Below are 20,399 nucleotides of genomic sequence, written 5' to 3'. Positions count from 1 at the left end.
ATATATGAATCACCAAAGAAGATTAAAATTACATAGTGTTATATTATGGAATGACGTGTTATGAAAATGTTAAAAGGATAATAATATAAATATATTTCCCAAAAACATCGAAAAAAACATGCGTATTTAAAGCGCATTCGAATTGTATTCCTTAGCATGCTTTAAAATTTGAGGAATTAAATCTTCGAATTTGATGGGGAAATATAAATTATGGAAAGAAAAAGAAATAACATCTTTTTCTGTTTTTTTAAAATTTGGGGGATACATTTTTTTTGGTCTCTCTCTCTAATAATTCATTATATATATATTAATTTTTAAATAATATGAAAAAGTCAAAAAGAATATTATCGGATGATGAATCTATACCAGATGAGGATAATACAAAGGAAAACAACAATTTCATTAATTTATATGATAGCGATTTTGATAAAAACAACAAATGTAACGTGACATTTAAACTTCTTAAAAATATTAAAATAACAAATGATGAAAAGAAAAAAAATTTAAGTAAAATATGTTGTACTAAAAATTATTTATTTATTAGCACATCCAATGTTTTCAGTCAAGTGCGTATTTTTAATTATAGCAATTTGATAACTTTCAAAAAGAATGATGAAGCAAATAAAGATAAAGATGATAATAAAGGTGTGAACAAAAGCGATGAAGAAGGCAGCCATTATGACGATAAAGGTTATATTAACTTATGTGACATTTATGACAAAAGCGAGTTTTTCGCTGATATAAATGAACCTTCTAATGATACTATGCAAATGTGGAATATTAAAAATAAACAAATAAAAACTTATAATAATATAAACAAAACATACGGTGATTTGGGGGAAATAAAAGAGGACATATGTTTAATAGACCAAGACAACACCAATAATAATAATAATCTCGACAAAAATAATACCGAATCATTATTAAATAGTGAAATGAATAAAGAAGGAAATATAAAAAATAAAAACTATTATTCAAATGAAGAAATAGTAGATTTAAATTCACATTATCTTGAAATAAATAATGAAGATACAATGTTTAAAGAAGAATATTTGTATTACGATAACTTTTTAGATAATTCTAAAAATGAAAATGAAAATAAGCCTGCAGGGAATAATAAAGGCGAAGAGGACGAAAATCAAACAAAAAATATAATAGATGAAAATATCAGGAATGAAAAATTACAAAAGAATGGTTTTTACATTAGTAATGATCTTTTAGAAATAAATGTTGATGTAATAAAGACAAAAACAAATAAAACAAATAATTTGATAGAATATGTTGGAGAATTTATTGATATATATTCTCCAATAATTTTAATGAAAAAAAATGATAATGAAAATATTTTATCTATATTAACTTACAGTGGGAGTATATACAATTATGATATTAGTGAAGAAACTTTAAAGGGGTTAAAAGAAAAAAGAATAAACAAAATAGAATTATATAATAATATAGAAAATTATTTTATTCAACAAGAAACAAATAAAACATCAGATTTTTCGTTAGAAGATGATGATGGAAAGGAGGTAACCATTCCTCCATTGTCAATATCTGAACCCTATTTTATTAATTCTATTAAATGCTTCGATTTTTTACCAGATAACAAAACATTAGTTTGTGTAGGCTTTAATAAAGATTACTTTCTTTCCTTTGTTGATTGTCATACAGGGAAAAAAATTATATATAATAAAAAAATTAAAATACAAAAACCAAGTAATAGTAGTAGTAATGACAACAAAGATGCAAAAAATGATTTGCCCAATAATAATATGGATGATAATACTAGTATGCAAATAAATTTAATATGTGATTTTAACTATATATATGTTGAAAAGGAAACAAAAATATTTAATGGAGAACTTGGAAATTTTATATACATAGGGTCATCATGTGGATATTTAGTATTTATTTTTATAAGTGAAAAATTTGTAAATTTTCTTAACATTTTGTTTACAAATAAAAACGTAAAAAATGGATCGCTATTTATATATGATCCCAATCTCGATTATACATCAGAAAACAATGTATTTAATTGTATTGTTGGGAATGTTGATGATGTATATAAGCTTGATAAGAACATGCTATATGCACTATTGGATGATGAGGATACTAACAAAAATATATTTTCCTTGGATAATAACAACAAAGAAAATATTTTTAAAAAAACTGAAAACAATTTCTTTTCCTATGCATTTTTTATTTCAAAGAATGTTAAGGTAAATTCTATTATAAGCTTAAACACCAAGAAAAATGATTATATTAACTTGTTTATAGCATTAAATAATGGAAAAGTTTTAAATTATATTTTCGATATATTCACTTTTTTTTCAACAAAGACGTCAATTACTATGAGCAATTTATCGTCACATTTAAATAAAAATAATTCAGATGTACCCAAAAATATCAAAAATAATGATAATTCAGGTAATAACATATTTATAAAAAAAAGTGAAAAATTAATCTATGATTTTACAGGCTTGCATAAATCAACAACTATAAACAATATTGATCTATACCAAAATAGTATGAATAATAATTATCATATTTTTATAAATTCAAATATAAAGAAAATTCGTGAATTGTCTGATAAAAATTTTTATATAACTTATATGATGGATGTGCATACTAAAAAAATTGAAATTTTATGTAAGCACATCTCTTATATTATTGATTCATGCATATCTCCACAATTTTATTTTTGTTTGGATGATAACAACAAAGTGGCTATATTTTCTTCATTATATATGTAAAAGGGGTTTTTAATTAGGCACTTTATATATATAAGAACTTTTTTTTCTTTGTTTTTTAAAAAAATTTTATTTTGTTTATATTAAACTGACAAAAAATTAGATTAAATTTTAAAATATCATTTTCATTTTATTTTTTCATTTTTAAGAATAAAAAATTTATTGTAAGTAATTTTGAAAAAAATATAAAAAGGTAATAACATGTGCACATTTCTAATAATAGTCTTTTCTTTGATACGGCTTCCTCTTTAATAACGAAAAATATTTTCCTTTTATGGAAAGCAATTTATATATAAGAAAATAATAACGTTACCAATTATTAACTATACATTATTCTAATTGTTTACAATTTTTTATTTCATATTCCATTTATCCACAGTACAATGTTTTATAATATAATTTTCTTTGATGCTTAATATTATATTTCATCTTTATCTTTTTTTTTAATTACATAATATGAATTAACCTATTTTCTTTGTCCGTTCTCACACTTTTCCCTCAAAAAAAGGGCAAAGAAATAAAATAAGTAGAAATAGTAATGAGATTTGAAACGATAGAAAAAAACACAACATGATAATATGGCAATAATACGAAAAGTTAAACGAAATGTTTTGCAAACATTTAAAGAAATTTACAGAAGAGGCAAAAGCCTGAATATTCATAAAACCGCATTTTTAAGCCAAACATATGAAAAAAATTGTTGGAGAAAAACAAGGATTCGAGAAGAGAAAGTTTATTATAAAAAGTATAATTTTTTAAAACATGCATTTGATGTTGTTAATTATGGTATTGATAAAAATGTTAAATTTGAAATTGGAGAAAAAGAGATAGTAGAAGAAGATTCCTATGTATATGAAGATGAAAAACATGAAACTGAAAAAGATATAAAAAATGATATAACAAATGTTGATTTGAATGTTAAGAATATTTTAAAATCATTAGAAGATATCCACAAAAATTATAATCAAAACTATAAAAATTTTACACATTTATACTCTAATGTTATGAATAAAAATATTTCATTGAAAAAAAGTGAATTTATAAAGAAATATAATAATTTATACAATCCTAGAGATTTAACCATAATATATTTATACATCAAAAAATTTAAATTATTAAATAATAAAAAAAAATATTTAACGAACAAGTTGCATTCTTTAAAAGCACGAAAAAATGTATTCGATAAAATAAATTATTCCTTTTCAATTCAAAAGTTGGAAGAAATGTTTTATACACACTGTAAAAAAATCAATGTGTTGTAAAACCCTTAACTGTGAATACAAAGTGCACACACAAACATTAACAAGCGAATTTATTTATATTCTCAATGCAAATTTTAATTAAATTCTTATTTTCTATATTCTATTGATTTTGTTTTTCATATGGCACTTGTTTTGTGTATTTTCTTATTTTCCTCATGAATGCTTTGTATCACCTTACCGTTATCTCAAAGCATGTACTTAATTTTTTTTTATTTGAAATTTAATGGAAGTATGTATCCATATGTACATATATTTATATTTATTTATAAGTATACATGTTCGTATCTCTGATATTTATTGAGGAATGAACATATATGTGCTAACTTTTTTCATTAGGGTAGAAATCATTCATGAGTTTCTTTTGATTTATAGTTATTGGACTTATTTTGTCATCTATCGACTTTTTATTTGTAGTAATTGCGGATTTTATATCCTTTATTTCATTTTCTAGACTGTCTTTAACCCCTCGAATGTATTCTTTAACATCTCTTATATCGTTATTTAGCTTTAAAAATTTAAGAAATAAATAGATTTATAAATAATTTACATTTACACCAATAGAGAGAAAAAAATCGAAAATAAAAATAATATGTTAATACCTCGTCAAGAGAATGCTCAATTTTTTTGTTTATGTTTACATTTTCATTGTTTATTAATTCTAGAATTTCAATATATTTTTTTTTGCTTTCAATTTGAATATTTTCTTGAGAATTCGTAAGCTCTTCCTTTATGGTTTCAATATTTTTGTTCATAATACTTATCATCTAATATGCATAATAATATAAGAAGGTTAAAAATTTGGTTATACATGGGAATAAATAACAATTTATCTATATATAGAATATTTTTCACGTCATTTTCCATAAATATGGGCTTGCATATGAAATACATCTAATGCATATATAATCCTATCAGTACAACTATATATTTTTAAATATGCATCATACATTTTTTATTTTGCTGGAGTATGCTTGAATACTGGATTTCATAAGGTTAATGTCATCCTCTTTTTGTTTTTTTAAATGTAACATTTCATTTCTTATTGTATCAAAATCATCGTTGTATGTACTATTTTTTTCTGCGTTATCTTTAATATTTTTATTTAACTGATCTAAGTAATATTTTAACTCTTCGAGATTTTCATGAGTATTATCTTTAAGGACATTAATTTTTTCATCAAAATATACCTTTAATTTATCAATATGATTAGACAAATCTTCATATTTTATCTTGGTATTTTCCCTTTCCTCTAAAAAAATGTTTAGCAATGTTTCAAAAACATTTTTACCTGCATTCTTCGAAGATTGTGAATGAGCATGAAAAATTACGTATTAAAATAAGCATAGCTTTACGTATCATTTATATGTATATTAATATAGGGTATGCATTCTATTGTTCGAAATGAAAAAAATTATTTTATTTCTTAATTATATTTATTACTTTATTCTTTAGTTCCTCAATGCTATCTTCCCTTTTTTCAGACAATGAGGATTTAGAATTATGGGATTCCATTATCATTGACTATTTTAATTTATTGTTATCAATAAAGATGCGTATATATTTATATATATTCATGACATATTTCGCGAGGGTACATATTTATTTATTTTCCCTTTTTAATGTGACATTGTTGCCATATATATTGTTGAATATATTCTATATATAATGATATTAACTTTAAAATATTATACACACAAAAAAAAGTTTTAATTATTTCTCCATTAATGGAAAGACAAGTATATTGAGTATGAAAAAAAAATGTAAATGCTTTTTTATACAAATAAAATAAATTTAATTAATGATGCATTTTAAAATGTAAATTTAATCATGTAAATAATTATAAAAAAAGGAAGAGTAAAAATAAAATGAAAGTATCATTTGGTACTATAAATTATAATTTAAAGAGAGAAATATAAATGATGAAATAGGTATGAATTATAACACTAACATTAAATACGAAGTGCTATTAATAATGGATTAAATTAAAAAATATATATATAATATGACAATAAGCAAATTGATATAGGCATTTAATTTGACTAAATAAAAAAATTTATGATTTCAAAAAAAATTCTATAAAAATTTAAAAGGCCATATTAAAATAATTTGAGGTTAATATCATACAAGGGTAAGAAAGTATGGGTCATGCGTAAATAAATATGTTGCATGAATACCAATAATATATTTCATCGTCGTTTACTGGATCGATTTCTGTGTCTATCTCTTGAACGACTTGAATCATTAGATCTACTTCGATTTGATGAAGAGTATCTTCGCGATCGTTTTCTTCGAGACGAATGATGCGATTTGCTATCTCTGTCACGGGATCTACGATCTCTTGAACTTCTTCTATGATCGCTATGCCGTCTTTTATGACGATGATCATGATTACTAGATTCTTTTCTTGGGCTATTATGCTCATTTAATTGTTTTGATTTTCTATATTCTTCAATGATTATCTCTCTTTCTTTTATTCCTTCCTTTAATTGCTTTAATGCATTTCTTATTTTTTCAAACCCTATATGTTGTTTTCCATTCATATGGTTTTCAAACCTCTGGACAAGATCGCCAGCTGCTTTCATAGCGCCACACACTTCGCACACCTGTATTAGGGAACATGCCAAAAATATTATTAACAATAGGAATATAGTATATATTCATTCATATAGATACAATTTATGCAATAACTATAATACCATTAAGTTTGTGTCATTGGACTGAGCTCCTTCTTCATTTAATCTTTTAAGTTCTGCTTGGAGAGTAGTAACTTGGTTATTAAAATTTGTTGCCTTATCTATGTCTCCCTAAAAAAATATAAATACAGGTTCAAAAATATATAATCCATTAAGTAATATTCATAAAACATAATAAAAGTATAAATAGTTTTATTGAAGTTAAGCAAAGTGTGCTTACATCTTCCGCAGCTTTTTCCGCTTGTTTTAGTAAGTCAGATATATGGCTGTTGATACTTTCAATTCTACAAAAATAGTCATATAAAATAAATATATAATTAGGATAAATAAGGATTAAAGTATTTTATGAAAAAAATGTAAACCATTTTTATAATTATGTATAAATTTGATTCGTTACTTTTCCTTTTTGTCATCAATGCTTTTAGGGTTTTCTGATAAATGTTTTAATTTTTCTTTACTTCTTTCTATTTTTATATCAGCCATTTGAATAATATCTTCTAACTTCCCTGAAAATATTAATATAAAGGTGTTCCAATATATACAATATGTATGCATATATATAGAGAGACAAAAGTTATATTAAAAAACTATCCTAAATGGTTTTATTACTCATAAATTTTTGTTGATATTTTGCTAAGTAATATTTATAATTTTCATCATTTTCAAGCTGTTCTTTTAATATTTCTGCGTGTATACTTTTGCATCTGTAATTAAAAAAGGAAAACAAAATAGTAACAATAATAAATTGATAATGGTGTTTCTAAAAAATGGACGTACATGGATATGTGTAAATTCTAATCGTTAAACAAATATAATAAAAAATGTTACCTTCCTATATCACTCTTTGTATTTGGAAATAGATCATGCGGGCAAAAGTCAATTAAGTAATACTTGCATACCTGAAAATATAGATATACATACATATGATAATTACATATAAATTTTCTTTTTGAAAATACTCATATTGTATGTTTGTAGTTTGTTTCCTACATATATACATTTATTAACTTACGTTTTCATCTTTAAAGGAGTAGTTTCTTTTTGAGGCCATTTCATTTCTGTCCTTTCCCATAAGGGAATCAAGCAATGCTAAAAGGTGTACCAAAAAATATAATATAAGATAGGGAAAATATAATAATGTAATACTAAAACAATTTACACATGCATGTAAAACACAATATATTTAAAAATTTACATGCTTCGATTGGAAACACAAATGAATATACATTTGAATAGTTGTTAATTAAACACATGTATCATGGCACTCCAGGAAATCTAAGTAATTAGTATAGCATTCAACAAAAATATAATGTATCATCATATATTTATTCGTTTTCGAGTTCTACATGAAACATGTTTCTAAGAACTGATTCATTATAAACAAAAATATACAACACAATGTGAGAAAAAATAAAAATATATAGAAGCATCATATATAGCGTGAAATAAGTATGTTTTGTTACTGTTGATTTTTTTTTATATTACATCGCATTTCTTCCATAGTGGAAAATATGTTTAGTAGGGAATATCCATTGCAAATGATAAAAAGAGGTTAGAGTTATTATATCTTTATATCCTTATATGATGGTATGCATATAGTACCTTTGCTTTTATTTGCAAATTATTATCTTTTTAATCATAAAATTATTCATAAGTTTCTTTAAAATTAACAAATATATAAAAATGTGAAAATGAAAAGATAATAAATAAAATGCAATAAAAAAATAATACAATAAGTATATTATATACTAATAATATACAAAATGAGTATTATAAAAAATATGAATGCAAATAATTTAATTAAATGTTATCAGTATATGGGTGTGCGTTATTATATTATAAATCTTATTAAAGTAGGGAAACAAAGAGGCAAATAATTATATAAAAAAATGAGAGCACATGATGAAAAGAAAAAAAACATCATTTATAGTAAATAAAAAGGAAGATAATAAATTAATAATCTCAAACGAATGTATCATAATAATTTTAATTTAAAATCATTCAAATAATGTAAAAAAAATGTGCATACTATTTATATTATTGCATAAATACATTTAATAAATTTCAAGAATAGCCATGCTATTCTTTAATGTGATTTTTCCTTAACTAAATATATATATAAATCTCAAACAAACAATATATCATTTTTTTAAAGAATAATATTGTAAATAACACAACATTCTACTTCACTATACACATGGGTAAACAAATTTTATGGAAGCATATCCTTCTATATAACATCTAGGGCATTATGGTTATAAGTCTTAGCAATTCCTTAGCCGTAGTGAAAAATTTTCTATTAAAAATTAGTAAAAATATGAACATTTATAATACGAATAATATATATATTAACAATTGAGGTAACATAGATGAATATGCCATCAGTTAGCCATAAATTCTAAAAATACATTCATAAAATAATATATGCAAGGTTCGGTATTTAATCCCGTTTTATTCCATTCTTTTTGTGTTTTTTATAGCTTACGTATTTTCGGTATTTAAACAATCTAATAGATATGGGTAGCAAATGAACAAATGCGCTTTATCTTCTGTAAAATGGTAAAATGAATTGGGTGAGTAAATAAATGAAATAAAAACGAAATAAGTGAATAGATAGATGTGTAATTATATAAACATTGAGCAGCGACAGAAAAGAAAGTTCATGAGATGAATTTTCCGAATATGTATATGCATATATGGGTATAGCAATACTATTATTAAGTGTTTGTATTTTATACCTAAAGATTTTAATGCTGAATTTGTTTTTATTCCGATGTATGAGTAATAACATTTTAAATTTTTCATTTCATTCAAAATGAACAAAATTTCGTCAGCGTCCTTGAGAAAAATAAAACAAGAAAATTAATAATATATAAATATAGAAACATATGATGCACTATAATTTGACTGAGTAAAGAAATGGTATATAATAAGTTACCTCTGGGTTTTCACTTGAATAACTTTTGAGTGTCAATACACATTTTTTTAGCATAACTAATGTTATGAAAGTCGTATAATAACGATTTTTATTATTCTCTGCCATCATTTTTTCGTATTCTTCAAATAATCTAAGGAAAAAATATTTAGGTATTTAATTATGTAATAATTGTTACACATTATTGTAAGATACATTTATTGATAAATAAAAATAATCATATAACATAAGGTAGATCAATTGAAACCAAGTAGGATAAAAAAATTACATTTGCAAAGTCCAGCTTGAAAAGGATTTCCTTCGTCTATCATTCAATTCGCTTATAATTTTAGTCTACAAAAGTGATAAATTTATAGATAAATATATAATAATAAAATAAATGAAAAAAGCGAAACAAACATATTATGCGTGCCTAATATTATATTATGTATTTTTTTGTTTTTTTTTTTTTGTTTGATAATAATGCATAATTACCAAGTATATTTTTATGTTTAATGGGGCGTGCGAATTATGGAAAAGGTAACTGTTGCGAATAAGCTTGATAAGCATAATATCCAACATGTCAATTTTATCATTATTGCCTTGGAAAAAGAAAAAAGAGAAAAATAAAAAAAGGTTAAATATAAAAAATTTTAAGAATGCATATGCATAAATTCGTATTTTTCCTTCCTTACAATTAGCGTATAAAATTTTTTCTATAGCGAAAACTACAGAATACCAATACTTGAATAGAGTATTTTCTGGAATGTCTTCAAGGTTTTGAATAATACTATATGAAATTTTTAGTAGTATAATAATACTTTCGTAAAATACAAAAGAAGCATTATTATTTAAATTATATAAAAAACATTTTATATGATTTGCTATGATATATGGGAACATATTTATAAAAGAAATTAGATTGTGTCGATTTTCTTTGAAATAATGTAAATTGCAATATTCTTGTCTAATTAAATTACAAAGGATTATTGAAAATATAATATTCATCTGATAATTAGGATATAGATTAAATTTATTATGAATAAAAAATATATAGCAAGGTGTTAAATAGTTAAATAACCCTAATGAAAACATTTGAAAACCTTCTATATAAGTATTTAATGGATACAGTTTTTTATGATTTAATGTAAATAATCTATTACATTCTTTCTCTTCGTCATTTATTTCATTTTCCCTAATATTAACTTCAAATTTATTATAAGTGTCATTTAATGTAATTTTATCAAGTATTTCATCTGAATTTTCATTAAATAGCATTTTATGATCAAATAAGAATTTTATTAATTTTTTAAAAATTTTTCGTTTTGCATCATTTTCTAATAAATTAAATAATAAGCATTTTATTGATTTTGCCAATTCTTCGTTTATTAGTAAATTTATTTCATCATATTTTAATCCTTTAAATATGTTCATAATAATTATAAAAACATCACTATTTATTTCACCATTTATATAAATTTCATAAATATCTTTTTTCATATCTACATGTGTTTTTTCATCATTTTCATTATATATACTTTTATTATCCTCTAATATGTTGTAAATATTTAATGGATTATTACAGAAATTGTCTTTTTTATATTCAATAGTAAATTCTTGATTTTTAAAAGATTCTAGTTTTCCATTGTTTAAGTTTCTGTTGATAGGCATTTCAATCTTAACCGAACTATTTATTTTTTTATTATTGTTACTTTCAACTTCCTCATTCGATTTAATTGTAATTTCATCTTTGGATTCGCTACTGATCATTTGATTGTTATTTTTTTCGCCATCATTTACCTCCTTTTCACATGTATATTCCTTGGTGTCGCTAATAAAATAATCAAAATATAACTTGTTTAAAATTGAGTAATGATTTAAAAATGAATAATGTTGTTCCCCTTCCTTATGCATATTAATATTCGAATTTGTTGAATATAATGATTGAAATAAATGTAAATACATTAAAGAATGAACATGTATCCATTTATCACAAAATACATTTTTCATATTGTCTGTAATAAGCTTAATTACAAGGTCTTTAATTTTTTGATCATTTGCAGAGCAAGCATAACTATATATATAAATAAATGTTTTTTCAAATATATTCATATGATCAGTATATCTATTTTTACTAGTTATTGAATTTTTCATTGTAAAATAATTGACATCGAAATTGGACAGTTTAGATATAAAAATATTATTAAGTATTTGTATTATTGATAAGTGTAATTCAAACATATTTGTCTTATTATAATTAATAAATAATATAGTCTTTAATATTTTTACAAATATATCATAAAAAAAATTATATTTTTTATAATTTTTTTCTTCTAATAATATCCTACTACAACCTTCTATAATTAAAGTAAAACTCTCTACCCATTGTTTTAATTTACTGTCTCGTGAATGATGAATAATAATTTTGCTAAAATTCTCACTAACATAATCATACAAATCATTATTTTTATCTTCTGAAATCTTATTATTGTTTATATTTGAGAATAATGCATTTTTTTCAATATCATTTAATAATTCCTTTTTATTTTTTTTTCGTTTTTTCCTTCTTACTGTTTCTATACATTTATAATTCGTATTAATTAAATTTACAAAATTCATTATATTTTTTTTTCTTAATACGTTTTCATTATTTTGTATGCTAGTATTTGTGCTTTCGGTTATTTCGTTCAATTGCGTTTTTCTGATATCTGAATTATTAGTTTGATTCCATATTTCTGCATTTTGGGCAATTTCACCATTATTATTGCTTTCGCGTTTACAGGATTTTAAATTTTCTAAATCATTAATATCAATATTTATACAATTATCATTATTATAAAAATCACTAGGTTCTATAAAATTACTGTAATCAGGATTGTCTTTATCTAAATGCGATTCTTTTTTTTCAGATATATCATTACTATAACTGTTCAAATTGTCAATAGTAAAATTTTCAATGTCAGTTTTGTCACTTATCTCGTTATTATCCTCATTTTGTGCGTTTTTTTTTTCAAGCTTTATATATTCCATTAGAACATAGAAATACTTTATACATAACTTTTTTAATAACAAACATATAGATGTTTTATAAAAAAAAGAGTCGAATTTGTAAATATGGGTTGACAAAATACTCATAATTGTTTTAATACTACAATTTCGAACTTCGATTCTTTCATCAAAGCAAAGCTTCATTAAGTAGTTTAAAATGAAAATAAAAAAACTTTTCATTTTTATATTTTTCATTTTAATTTTATTTTCGTAAATATACATTTTTTTGTTTTCTACTATACATGTGTGCAATAATTGGGATTCGTCGCTCGTTGCAGTTTTTAGATTGTTACTTTTTTCTTCTTTTGCATTATCAACATAATCTTTATTTTCATTATTATATGTTTTAGGTTCCGTCAACAAATCAGATCGATTCAGTATATAATCAACAATTGACCACAAAAAGTTGATAGCCCTGAAGGATATATTATTACTTAAAGTGTCGAGAGAAGAAAACAAAATAAGCATGTGAATTATTACTTCCATTATTTTACATACTGGTATTTCTTCAATATAATCTACAATAATGACTTCTAAAATATCGAAAATGTCTTTAATATTGGATAAGTTCTCCTCAGAAATATGCTCGTCATTCTTATGGTCATTTTCTGTATTTGTTATGGTTTTATTTGTTAACTCTTTCTTAAATGATATATATAAAAGAAAAATAATAAACAACCACATATCTTTATTAAAAAAAGATGCATTTTTTCTAATCAAATTTAGGAATGAATTAATAAAATAAGAACGATAACTAGCATACGGGTTTATTATAAATAAGAAAAATGGCTTAAACAATAAAAATTGTATTTCAAAATTATATTTGTAATATACTACTGATTCTATTATTATATGAAATAATGTGTCAATGCTTTTTTTTTGAATATCATTATTATTACATAAAGATAATAATAGTATATTAATACAACATGGGTTATAAATATATTTTATATTATTTATATTTATTACACATAAATTTTCTATCATGTGTAATGGATAAAAATCTTCAAACATACAATAATTATCTAATTTCTTTAAACCAATATAATAATTATTTTGAAATAATTTTTTATCTAAATAATTATAATACAAATTATTTTCGAATTGAATTTGATCACTTTGTAAATTAGTAGTATCTTGGCATTCTTTTGATATATTATCCTTTTTATTTTTTAAAAAAAAACTATCACTATAGAACATAAAATAGGAAGAATATATTGGATCAAAATGGGACAGGTAATAATAAAATATTTCATATATACCGCCATTATTATTAAATATTTTATTATCAGCTCTATTATTATTATCATCCATAGGCTTAACAATGTTTTCTTTATTTTTATTCTCAACATCCTCCGTTATAACATATTCGCTTTGTATATTCATATTAATATGGTTATCATTTTGGTTACCTTTGTCTTTTTGATATTTGAGAAGCTCATTTTTGTCATGCTTATCAATTTTTAAATTGTCTATATATTTGCCCTCAATTTCTTGATTCGTTAAAATGGTATTTTCGTTATCCTCTTTAGTAATCAAGTTATCGACGCTACTATTAGGATTTATTGATGTAGGATCATTCAAAATATTGTACTCTTTGACATTGTTTTGAACAAATGGCTTGTTGTCATCTTTAGTTGTTTTTTTTGTATGCTTGAAGAATTGATGAAATATCATAAAATTAATGGCATTTAATATATTTATTACAGTTGATATATTATAATATATTGTATTTTTAAAAAAATGGGATATAGAAGAAAATATAACAGTGATTTCTGCAAATAAAACAGGATTCTTTTGTATATATCTTAGAATAAAATACCAAAATTCTATGCTTCTAGAATTTATATGTTGCATTGTAGCACCACTTGAATCAATTCCAGATGTGTTCAAAGAAAGTGTAAAATTATCTTCGCTTTTATTAATATAATACAAAAAATTTAAGAATTCAATAGTTTTATTTTCAATAGATGATATATATTTATATACATAATTCACTTCAACAAATATATTTATGAGTTTTAACCAATCATCAAAGTTTAGCATATCACCATATATATAAAATATGCTAATCATTGTTTTAATTGATGAAATATATTTCATATTATTTAAATCATTATTTATATAATACGATTCTTTTAATATTATACTAATACAGTCATCATAATATTTTAATAAATCTTCATTTAATATAGGTTTATAAGAAAAAAAATCCGAATCATCACAATCTATACTTAATTTTTCCGAATATGGTTCTGCATTTTCATAATTATTTTTATTGCCTTCATATATATTATTATATTGATTTCTATGTTTATCATCATATGAAAAATTACATACTTGTTTTATTTCATTATTATTACTATAATTTTGTTGGTCAATTTGTTCTTTGTTGCCTTTTAGCTCATTTACAAAAGAATCAGAAACTTCCTTCTTTTTTTCATCTTCTTTTTCCCCATTTTCTGCTATTTCTTTATTACTAATTTCGTTAATTTCTTCAACAATTTCAAATTCCTCAATAGAATTCATATTACCATATAGATGCCCAATCCTGTGAGAGCATGTTTTACCATCATTTATATTTATATACACTTCATTATCGGAAATACTATTTGCAGAATATGCAATAAAATTTATATGATTATGATTTTCATCACTAATATAATTAGATTTTGTATCGGTTTTGTTATTATCATTCTCACAACAGTTTTTTTGATTGTCTTTGTTGATATTATAAGAACTTATAGCATTGTTTCCGTTCGCATCATTTAGATCAGTAACGTTTTTTGTGTAATTAGAATGAGTTTCCACATTTTTAAAAATATGGGTTTCATTTTCACGATGTGCACTGTTAGATAGTGCTCTACTGCTATTTGATACTGATTTGGTTTTTTTTGAATTATAATTATTTTCATATTTACTTCCTTTTTTTTCAAAATTTTGAAGAATATTCAAAAAATATGGAGAATTTTCCAAGGTAAATATACTACTACATTTCGTCAATGTTTGCATACAAGCATTTGTGCAAATGTTTACATTTAAATGAGTGCTCATAAAAATAAGTTTCTGAAATCCACTAAAAAAACAGCTATCTATGGTATTTGTATATGAAAATGCTAAGGATAAAGACGATATAAAATATCTACAGGTCGAATTAAATACACAATTAAATAGTGCCAAATCCTCGGCATAAGAATTGTTTTCTCCCTCATTTTTATTGTCGCATTTAATATTATACGATTTAATTGTACCTTTATATAATATATTAATATTATCGTCATTGCAAGTTAAGATACTATTTCGTGCACTATCAGTACTTTTGGGGTATATAGAAATAGAGTTATGTTCAACGTTTTCTACTTGGTTATTATTTCTATCAGCGTGATGATTTTTATGGTCAATTTCATAGTTGGCAGTATTATTATCTGAATTATTATTATAAAGTTGTATTCTTCTATCTATTTCATATTCAAAATTTAGCATATTGTCACATTGAATATATTTTGGTGTCGTATGTGGTTCTATGGACTTATATTTGGATTCATTTTTATGTGTGTCTAATAGATTCATTGAATATTGAAGTATACCATTTCTACAATTTGATGATAACCTCCTCTCTTCATATAAGCTATGCTCATCATTTAAATCGATTGCCGCAAAACAATATTGATTAAAAGATTTTGCTAATATATTTAAAAGAATTACATAAAATGAATTTATTAACGATAAAATATTATCAAAAGAAGAAGCAAGCAATATAATTTCATCTATATTATTATAGCATAAATCATCAAACATTGCTTTGCTTGTTTTTTTTTCAGTAGAAAATTTGTATAAATAAAAATCTTCGCGTGGGTTTACAGAATTATTTGGAAGAATCAATGGATAGTTTAGAAAATTATAGAAAAACATCGGATGTTTCTCATTGTCTTTATTTCCCCTCTTTCGGTAATAATTATTTTTATTTTTAATTATTTCAATTTCTTGGCTAGGGCAACAATTTTTTCCATTTGTGTGAATCCCATCATTATAACCAGACTTAATAGATTCTTCATTTTTAGTATCTATATTTTGACCCTCTATATTGTTATTACTTGATATATGCTTTTCCATTTTATTAAAAATGTGAACTATCGTTTTTGCAGATGTAAATACTCGATCATATTTAAATATTTTTAAATGTGCATATATTTTAGTTATATCTATTGAATATAAAAATAATAATTCATGTATAATTTTACTTATGCATTCAACTATTTTTATAAAAATAAAACCGTTATCATCATCATTACAATAATTCGTTTGATAATCTATATGAATTTCTGAATCAATGGAATTATTTTCAATGTCCATCTCCTTTTCACTTAATTTGCTTTTATCCTCATAAATATTTTCTTTATCATTTATTAGAGATAATTCCTTATCATTCACATCATTTGGGATGTATTCTTCTTTATCTTCACCTATATTAAAATTGTTTTTTTCACAATATAAGTTTTCCTCTTTATTTAGATCCATATCATTTTTTGTATCCTCAGTTAAATGACTTACTTCATGGTTTATTTTTTTATGTTTTTTTGATTCTTCTTTGAGACTCTCATCACTTATTATATTGTCATTATTTTTTGTCTTTTTATTTAAATTTGTGTCGCTATCATCGTCGTTACTTTTGATGCTGATATTATCCATCGGGGCATAAAAATACTTGTACATATTATAAACTGTTAGTTTATTATCAAAAAGATAAAAAAAAAAGTTTAAAACAATGTATAGTTTTGAAAAATTTTTCGTCAAAGATAAATATTGAATTAGATTGGTTAACAAAAATTTAATTTCTCCTAAAAAATATTGAAAATACTTATGACAAATAATGATAAAGATTTTCAAACATCTATAAAAAATATCGATGTGTAAATTATATTTTAATGATATTAATATAATATAAGCTATCTCAAATTTTAACAATTTGAAAAATTCAAAATTATCTAAAAAGTATTCATAATTATTTAAAAATATATATAGTAAATCTAAGCAAAAATTTAAAGGTAAAATCAAATTATTCTTATTATAACTAGACAATATATTATTTTTTAATTTATATGAGTCTATATCCATGTTATCGTTAAACATATCAAAATGATTCTTATTATGATTGTTATACATTTGGGAGTTTGAATGTTTTAATATTTTAAAAATATTTTTTATATTATATTTCTTTGCATTATATATATTTTTGCTTCCATCTTTTTTATTCTTGTTATAAATACTTTCATAGATATCGTCTTTTTTATTTGAATTTTTTATTTTTTCACTAGAAAAGTGGTTTTTATTACTGCTATTAGTAATATCATTATGAATTGTATTGTTAGTGTTATTATCGATATTGTTAAGTATGTCCTCTTTACTGTTTCTGTGATTATTATTAATATTATTTGAAGATAAACTTGCCTTTTTCAATTCTATATTAAATTTATTCGAAATGTCATTGTTGACCGTTTCGGTATCTTCGGTGTTCTTAGCTTCATTCTCTTTTTCTGATAATAATTTACTATTTTTATGTTTATTGTCTAATTGCTCAGTTGTATTCGATATCGAATTATTATTATTTTCATCTGTGGTTTTTATATTAGTTTCCAAAGTATGGTTTATTTTAACGCTAGCATTGTCTGTTTTTTCGTTAATATTAGTTTTATTATTTGTATTTGAATCGTCATATTCAGAGGAGGACGATGAACCATCTAGGTAATATTTCGATCGTGTATTCACAAAACAACAATAACAAAGATAATGAATTAATGATAATAATTTATTTTTATTTTTCATATTATTTGTGTTTCTAAAACTCGGTATATTTATCAAATCGATTGGATTATTAATATCGTATTGTAAATGATAATTCTCAAAATAAAAATCGATATTCTTCAAGTCATCATTTTCGTTTTCATTTAAATTGGTATTATTACTATGATCATTATCATTATCATTTTTGATATGTTCAGTTTTTATATCTGTGGCATCATCTTCTTTCGAAATCGGAGGCTCACTTATATTATCTAGACTTTCCTTATTACATACATCTATCAATGAATTAAGCAATTGTTCATATGCGGCGCAACATGTTTGATATAAAATGTGGTCATTATCATGTAGTGATGAATAATATATAGAGTACAATATCTTTAATAATGTGTCGATTATATCTCTATTATAGTATTCTATATATTGCGGAGAAAAGGCAGTTAATGTTATTTGTAATATTTTTACTAATATTTTTTTATCATCATTAAATGTCAAATCAAATAATTTATTTGTAATTTTTTCTATTTGGGTTTCAATATCTATTTCTTTAAACTTTTTTATTATATCTTTATTATCTATTAAATATAATATATATAATAAAACTCGTTGAAGACAAGTCAAACAAATGTAAATAATTTTTTGGCTATCAATATTAGCTCCTATATTTATAATATCAATAATTTCGTCTAACGGAAATTCAAAATTATTTAATAAATTACTTTTATTTGATGTTATTATGCTATTGTAGTTTTTTATCTTAATAATGCATATTTCTATCTTCTCTTTTATATGTATGTTTTTTTTTTTAATTTCAGTAATCAATAAGTTCAAATCATTTTCTAGCTCATCAAACAAGGGTAATGGATCCATGCTGCCCAATTTTTATTATATATGCTAAATAGTCACGCACTATCACCCCTTCCTTTTTTTGTCTTGTCAATTTTATGTTTTACACGGTTGTCTTTCGTCCTTTATATTTTAAACTTTATTTATATTCCCAACTATGGTGGAATATATTTTTTGGTCTAATTTTACCTTCTTAATTCTTTATTATTGATATTATTTAACGGATCGAATATTTTATTTGAAGCATTTTGTATGATAATATATATGTCTTCAATAACTGCTAATTTGTTAATACTTTAATTTCTCCAAATAAATATCGTTCATATATATATTTATCAATTTATTTAATTGACCCTTCTTATTATGCATATATTTTCCCAGTTAATAGCACATAACGGGGATGAATTATTCAATGTGATAACATAAAACAATCCAAATGCTCTTATTGTAAATCCTTTAAACAATATGATAAATTAATATACAAAGGAAAAAACAAAAGTACACTATACTCAATAAATCAAAAACGAAAGAACCGAAAATAAAAAGTCAGTTAAAATAGAGAACTATATACACATACAAAAACATTCTTATGTATAATGTATTGCATAATACTTATATACGATTATAAATTTTGTTCATAAACATATATTAATATTCATATGTGTATATATCAATATACAAATACGGCGCGCCCCATATTTGGCATATAAGCAAATTGAACAATAATATAAATGGTTATTAATAAGTAGGCCACAAAGGATTTAATATTATTCTTTATATATTTATATACATATATAAACACTGAAGGTAAAAACAGAAATACAAATACCGGCTTTCAAGGCTATTCTATATGCATTTTATTGTCATTTTCGTATATATATAAATATATGTAATCAAATAAATAATTTACAGAAAATATGACTTTTATTTAATTCAAAAAAAATATATATATAATATAATATAATAAAAACGTGTATTCAACTTTTTTGATTATATTCTATGGAATAAAAAAAAACATTATTGTTAGGATTTTAAAAGGCGTAAACGATTTAATATATATTGTATATGGTGAAAAAAAAAGAAAATC

At 22.8% G+C, this 20,399-nt stretch overlaps 5 protein-coding genes across 5 annotated transcripts; 2 read left to right on the top strand and 3 right to left on the bottom strand.

Annotated features, from left to right (window-relative positions):
• Nucleotides 1-323: 323 nt before the first annotated feature.
• On the top strand, nt 324-2,753 carry PCHAS_1320000 (conserved Plasmodium protein, unknown function; the record flags this gene model as incomplete). The annotated part of the gene is made up of 1 exon (XM_732092.2): nt 324-2,753. The coding sequence occupies one exon, from the start codon at nt 324-326 to the stop codon at nt 2,751-2,753; it is 2,430 nt and encodes an 809-aa protein (XP_737185.2).
• A 575-nt stretch (nt 2,754-3,328) lies between these two features.
• PCHAS_1319900 (conserved protein, unknown function) lies at nt 3,329-4,012 on the top strand (the record flags this gene model as incomplete). The annotated part of the gene is made up of 1 exon (XM_016799180.1): nt 3,329-4,012. One exon carries the CDS (start codon nt 3,329-3,331, stop codon nt 4,010-4,012), a length of 684 nt encoding a protein of 227 aa, XP_016654508.1.
• Nucleotides 4,013-4,331: 319 nt separating this feature from the next.
• PCHAS_1319800 (conserved Plasmodium protein, unknown function) lies at nt 4,332-5,530 on the bottom strand (the record flags this gene model as incomplete). The annotated part of the gene is made up of 4 exons (XM_016799179.1): nt 4,332-4,517; nt 4,612-4,776; nt 4,960-5,307; nt 5,453-5,530. 4 exons carry the CDS (start codon nt 5,528-5,530, stop codon nt 4,332-4,334), a joined length of 777 nt encoding a protein of 258 aa, XP_016654507.1.
• A 668-nt stretch (nt 5,531-6,198) lies between these two features.
• PCHAS_1319700 (U1 snRNP-associated protein, putative) lies at nt 6,199-8,206 on the bottom strand (the record flags this gene model as incomplete). The annotated part of the gene is made up of 8 exons (XM_016799178.1): nt 6,199-6,615; nt 6,709-6,816; nt 6,926-6,989; nt 7,103-7,211; nt 7,315-7,409; nt 7,534-7,604; nt 7,718-7,794; nt 8,191-8,206. 8 exons carry the CDS (start codon nt 8,204-8,206, stop codon nt 6,199-6,201), a joined length of 957 nt encoding a protein of 318 aa, XP_016654506.1.
• Nucleotides 8,207-8,946: 740 nt separating this feature from the next.
• On the bottom strand, nt 8,947-19,336 carry PCHAS_1319600 (conserved Plasmodium protein, unknown function; the record flags this gene model as incomplete). The annotated part of the gene is made up of 7 exons (XM_016799177.1): nt 8,947-9,001; nt 9,191-9,254; nt 9,444-9,543; nt 9,644-9,773; nt 9,909-9,973; nt 10,115-10,221; nt 10,315-19,336. The coding sequence occupies 7 exons, from the start codon at nt 19,334-19,336 to the stop codon at nt 8,947-8,949; spliced, it is 9,543 nt and encodes a 3,180-aa protein (XP_016654505.1).
• Between the last annotated feature and the right edge of the window lie 1,063 nt (nt 19,337-20,399).

Source organism: Plasmodium chabaudi (assembly GCF_900002335.3).
Source record: "Plasmodium chabaudi chabaudi strain AS genome assembly, chromosome: 13".
NCBI classification, from domain to species: Eukaryota; Apicomplexa; class Aconoidasida; order Haemosporida; family Plasmodiidae; genus Plasmodium; species Plasmodium chabaudi.
The sequence above is the reverse complement of the archived record's forward strand: the minus strand, read 5'-3'. Positions and strand labels throughout refer to the sequence as shown.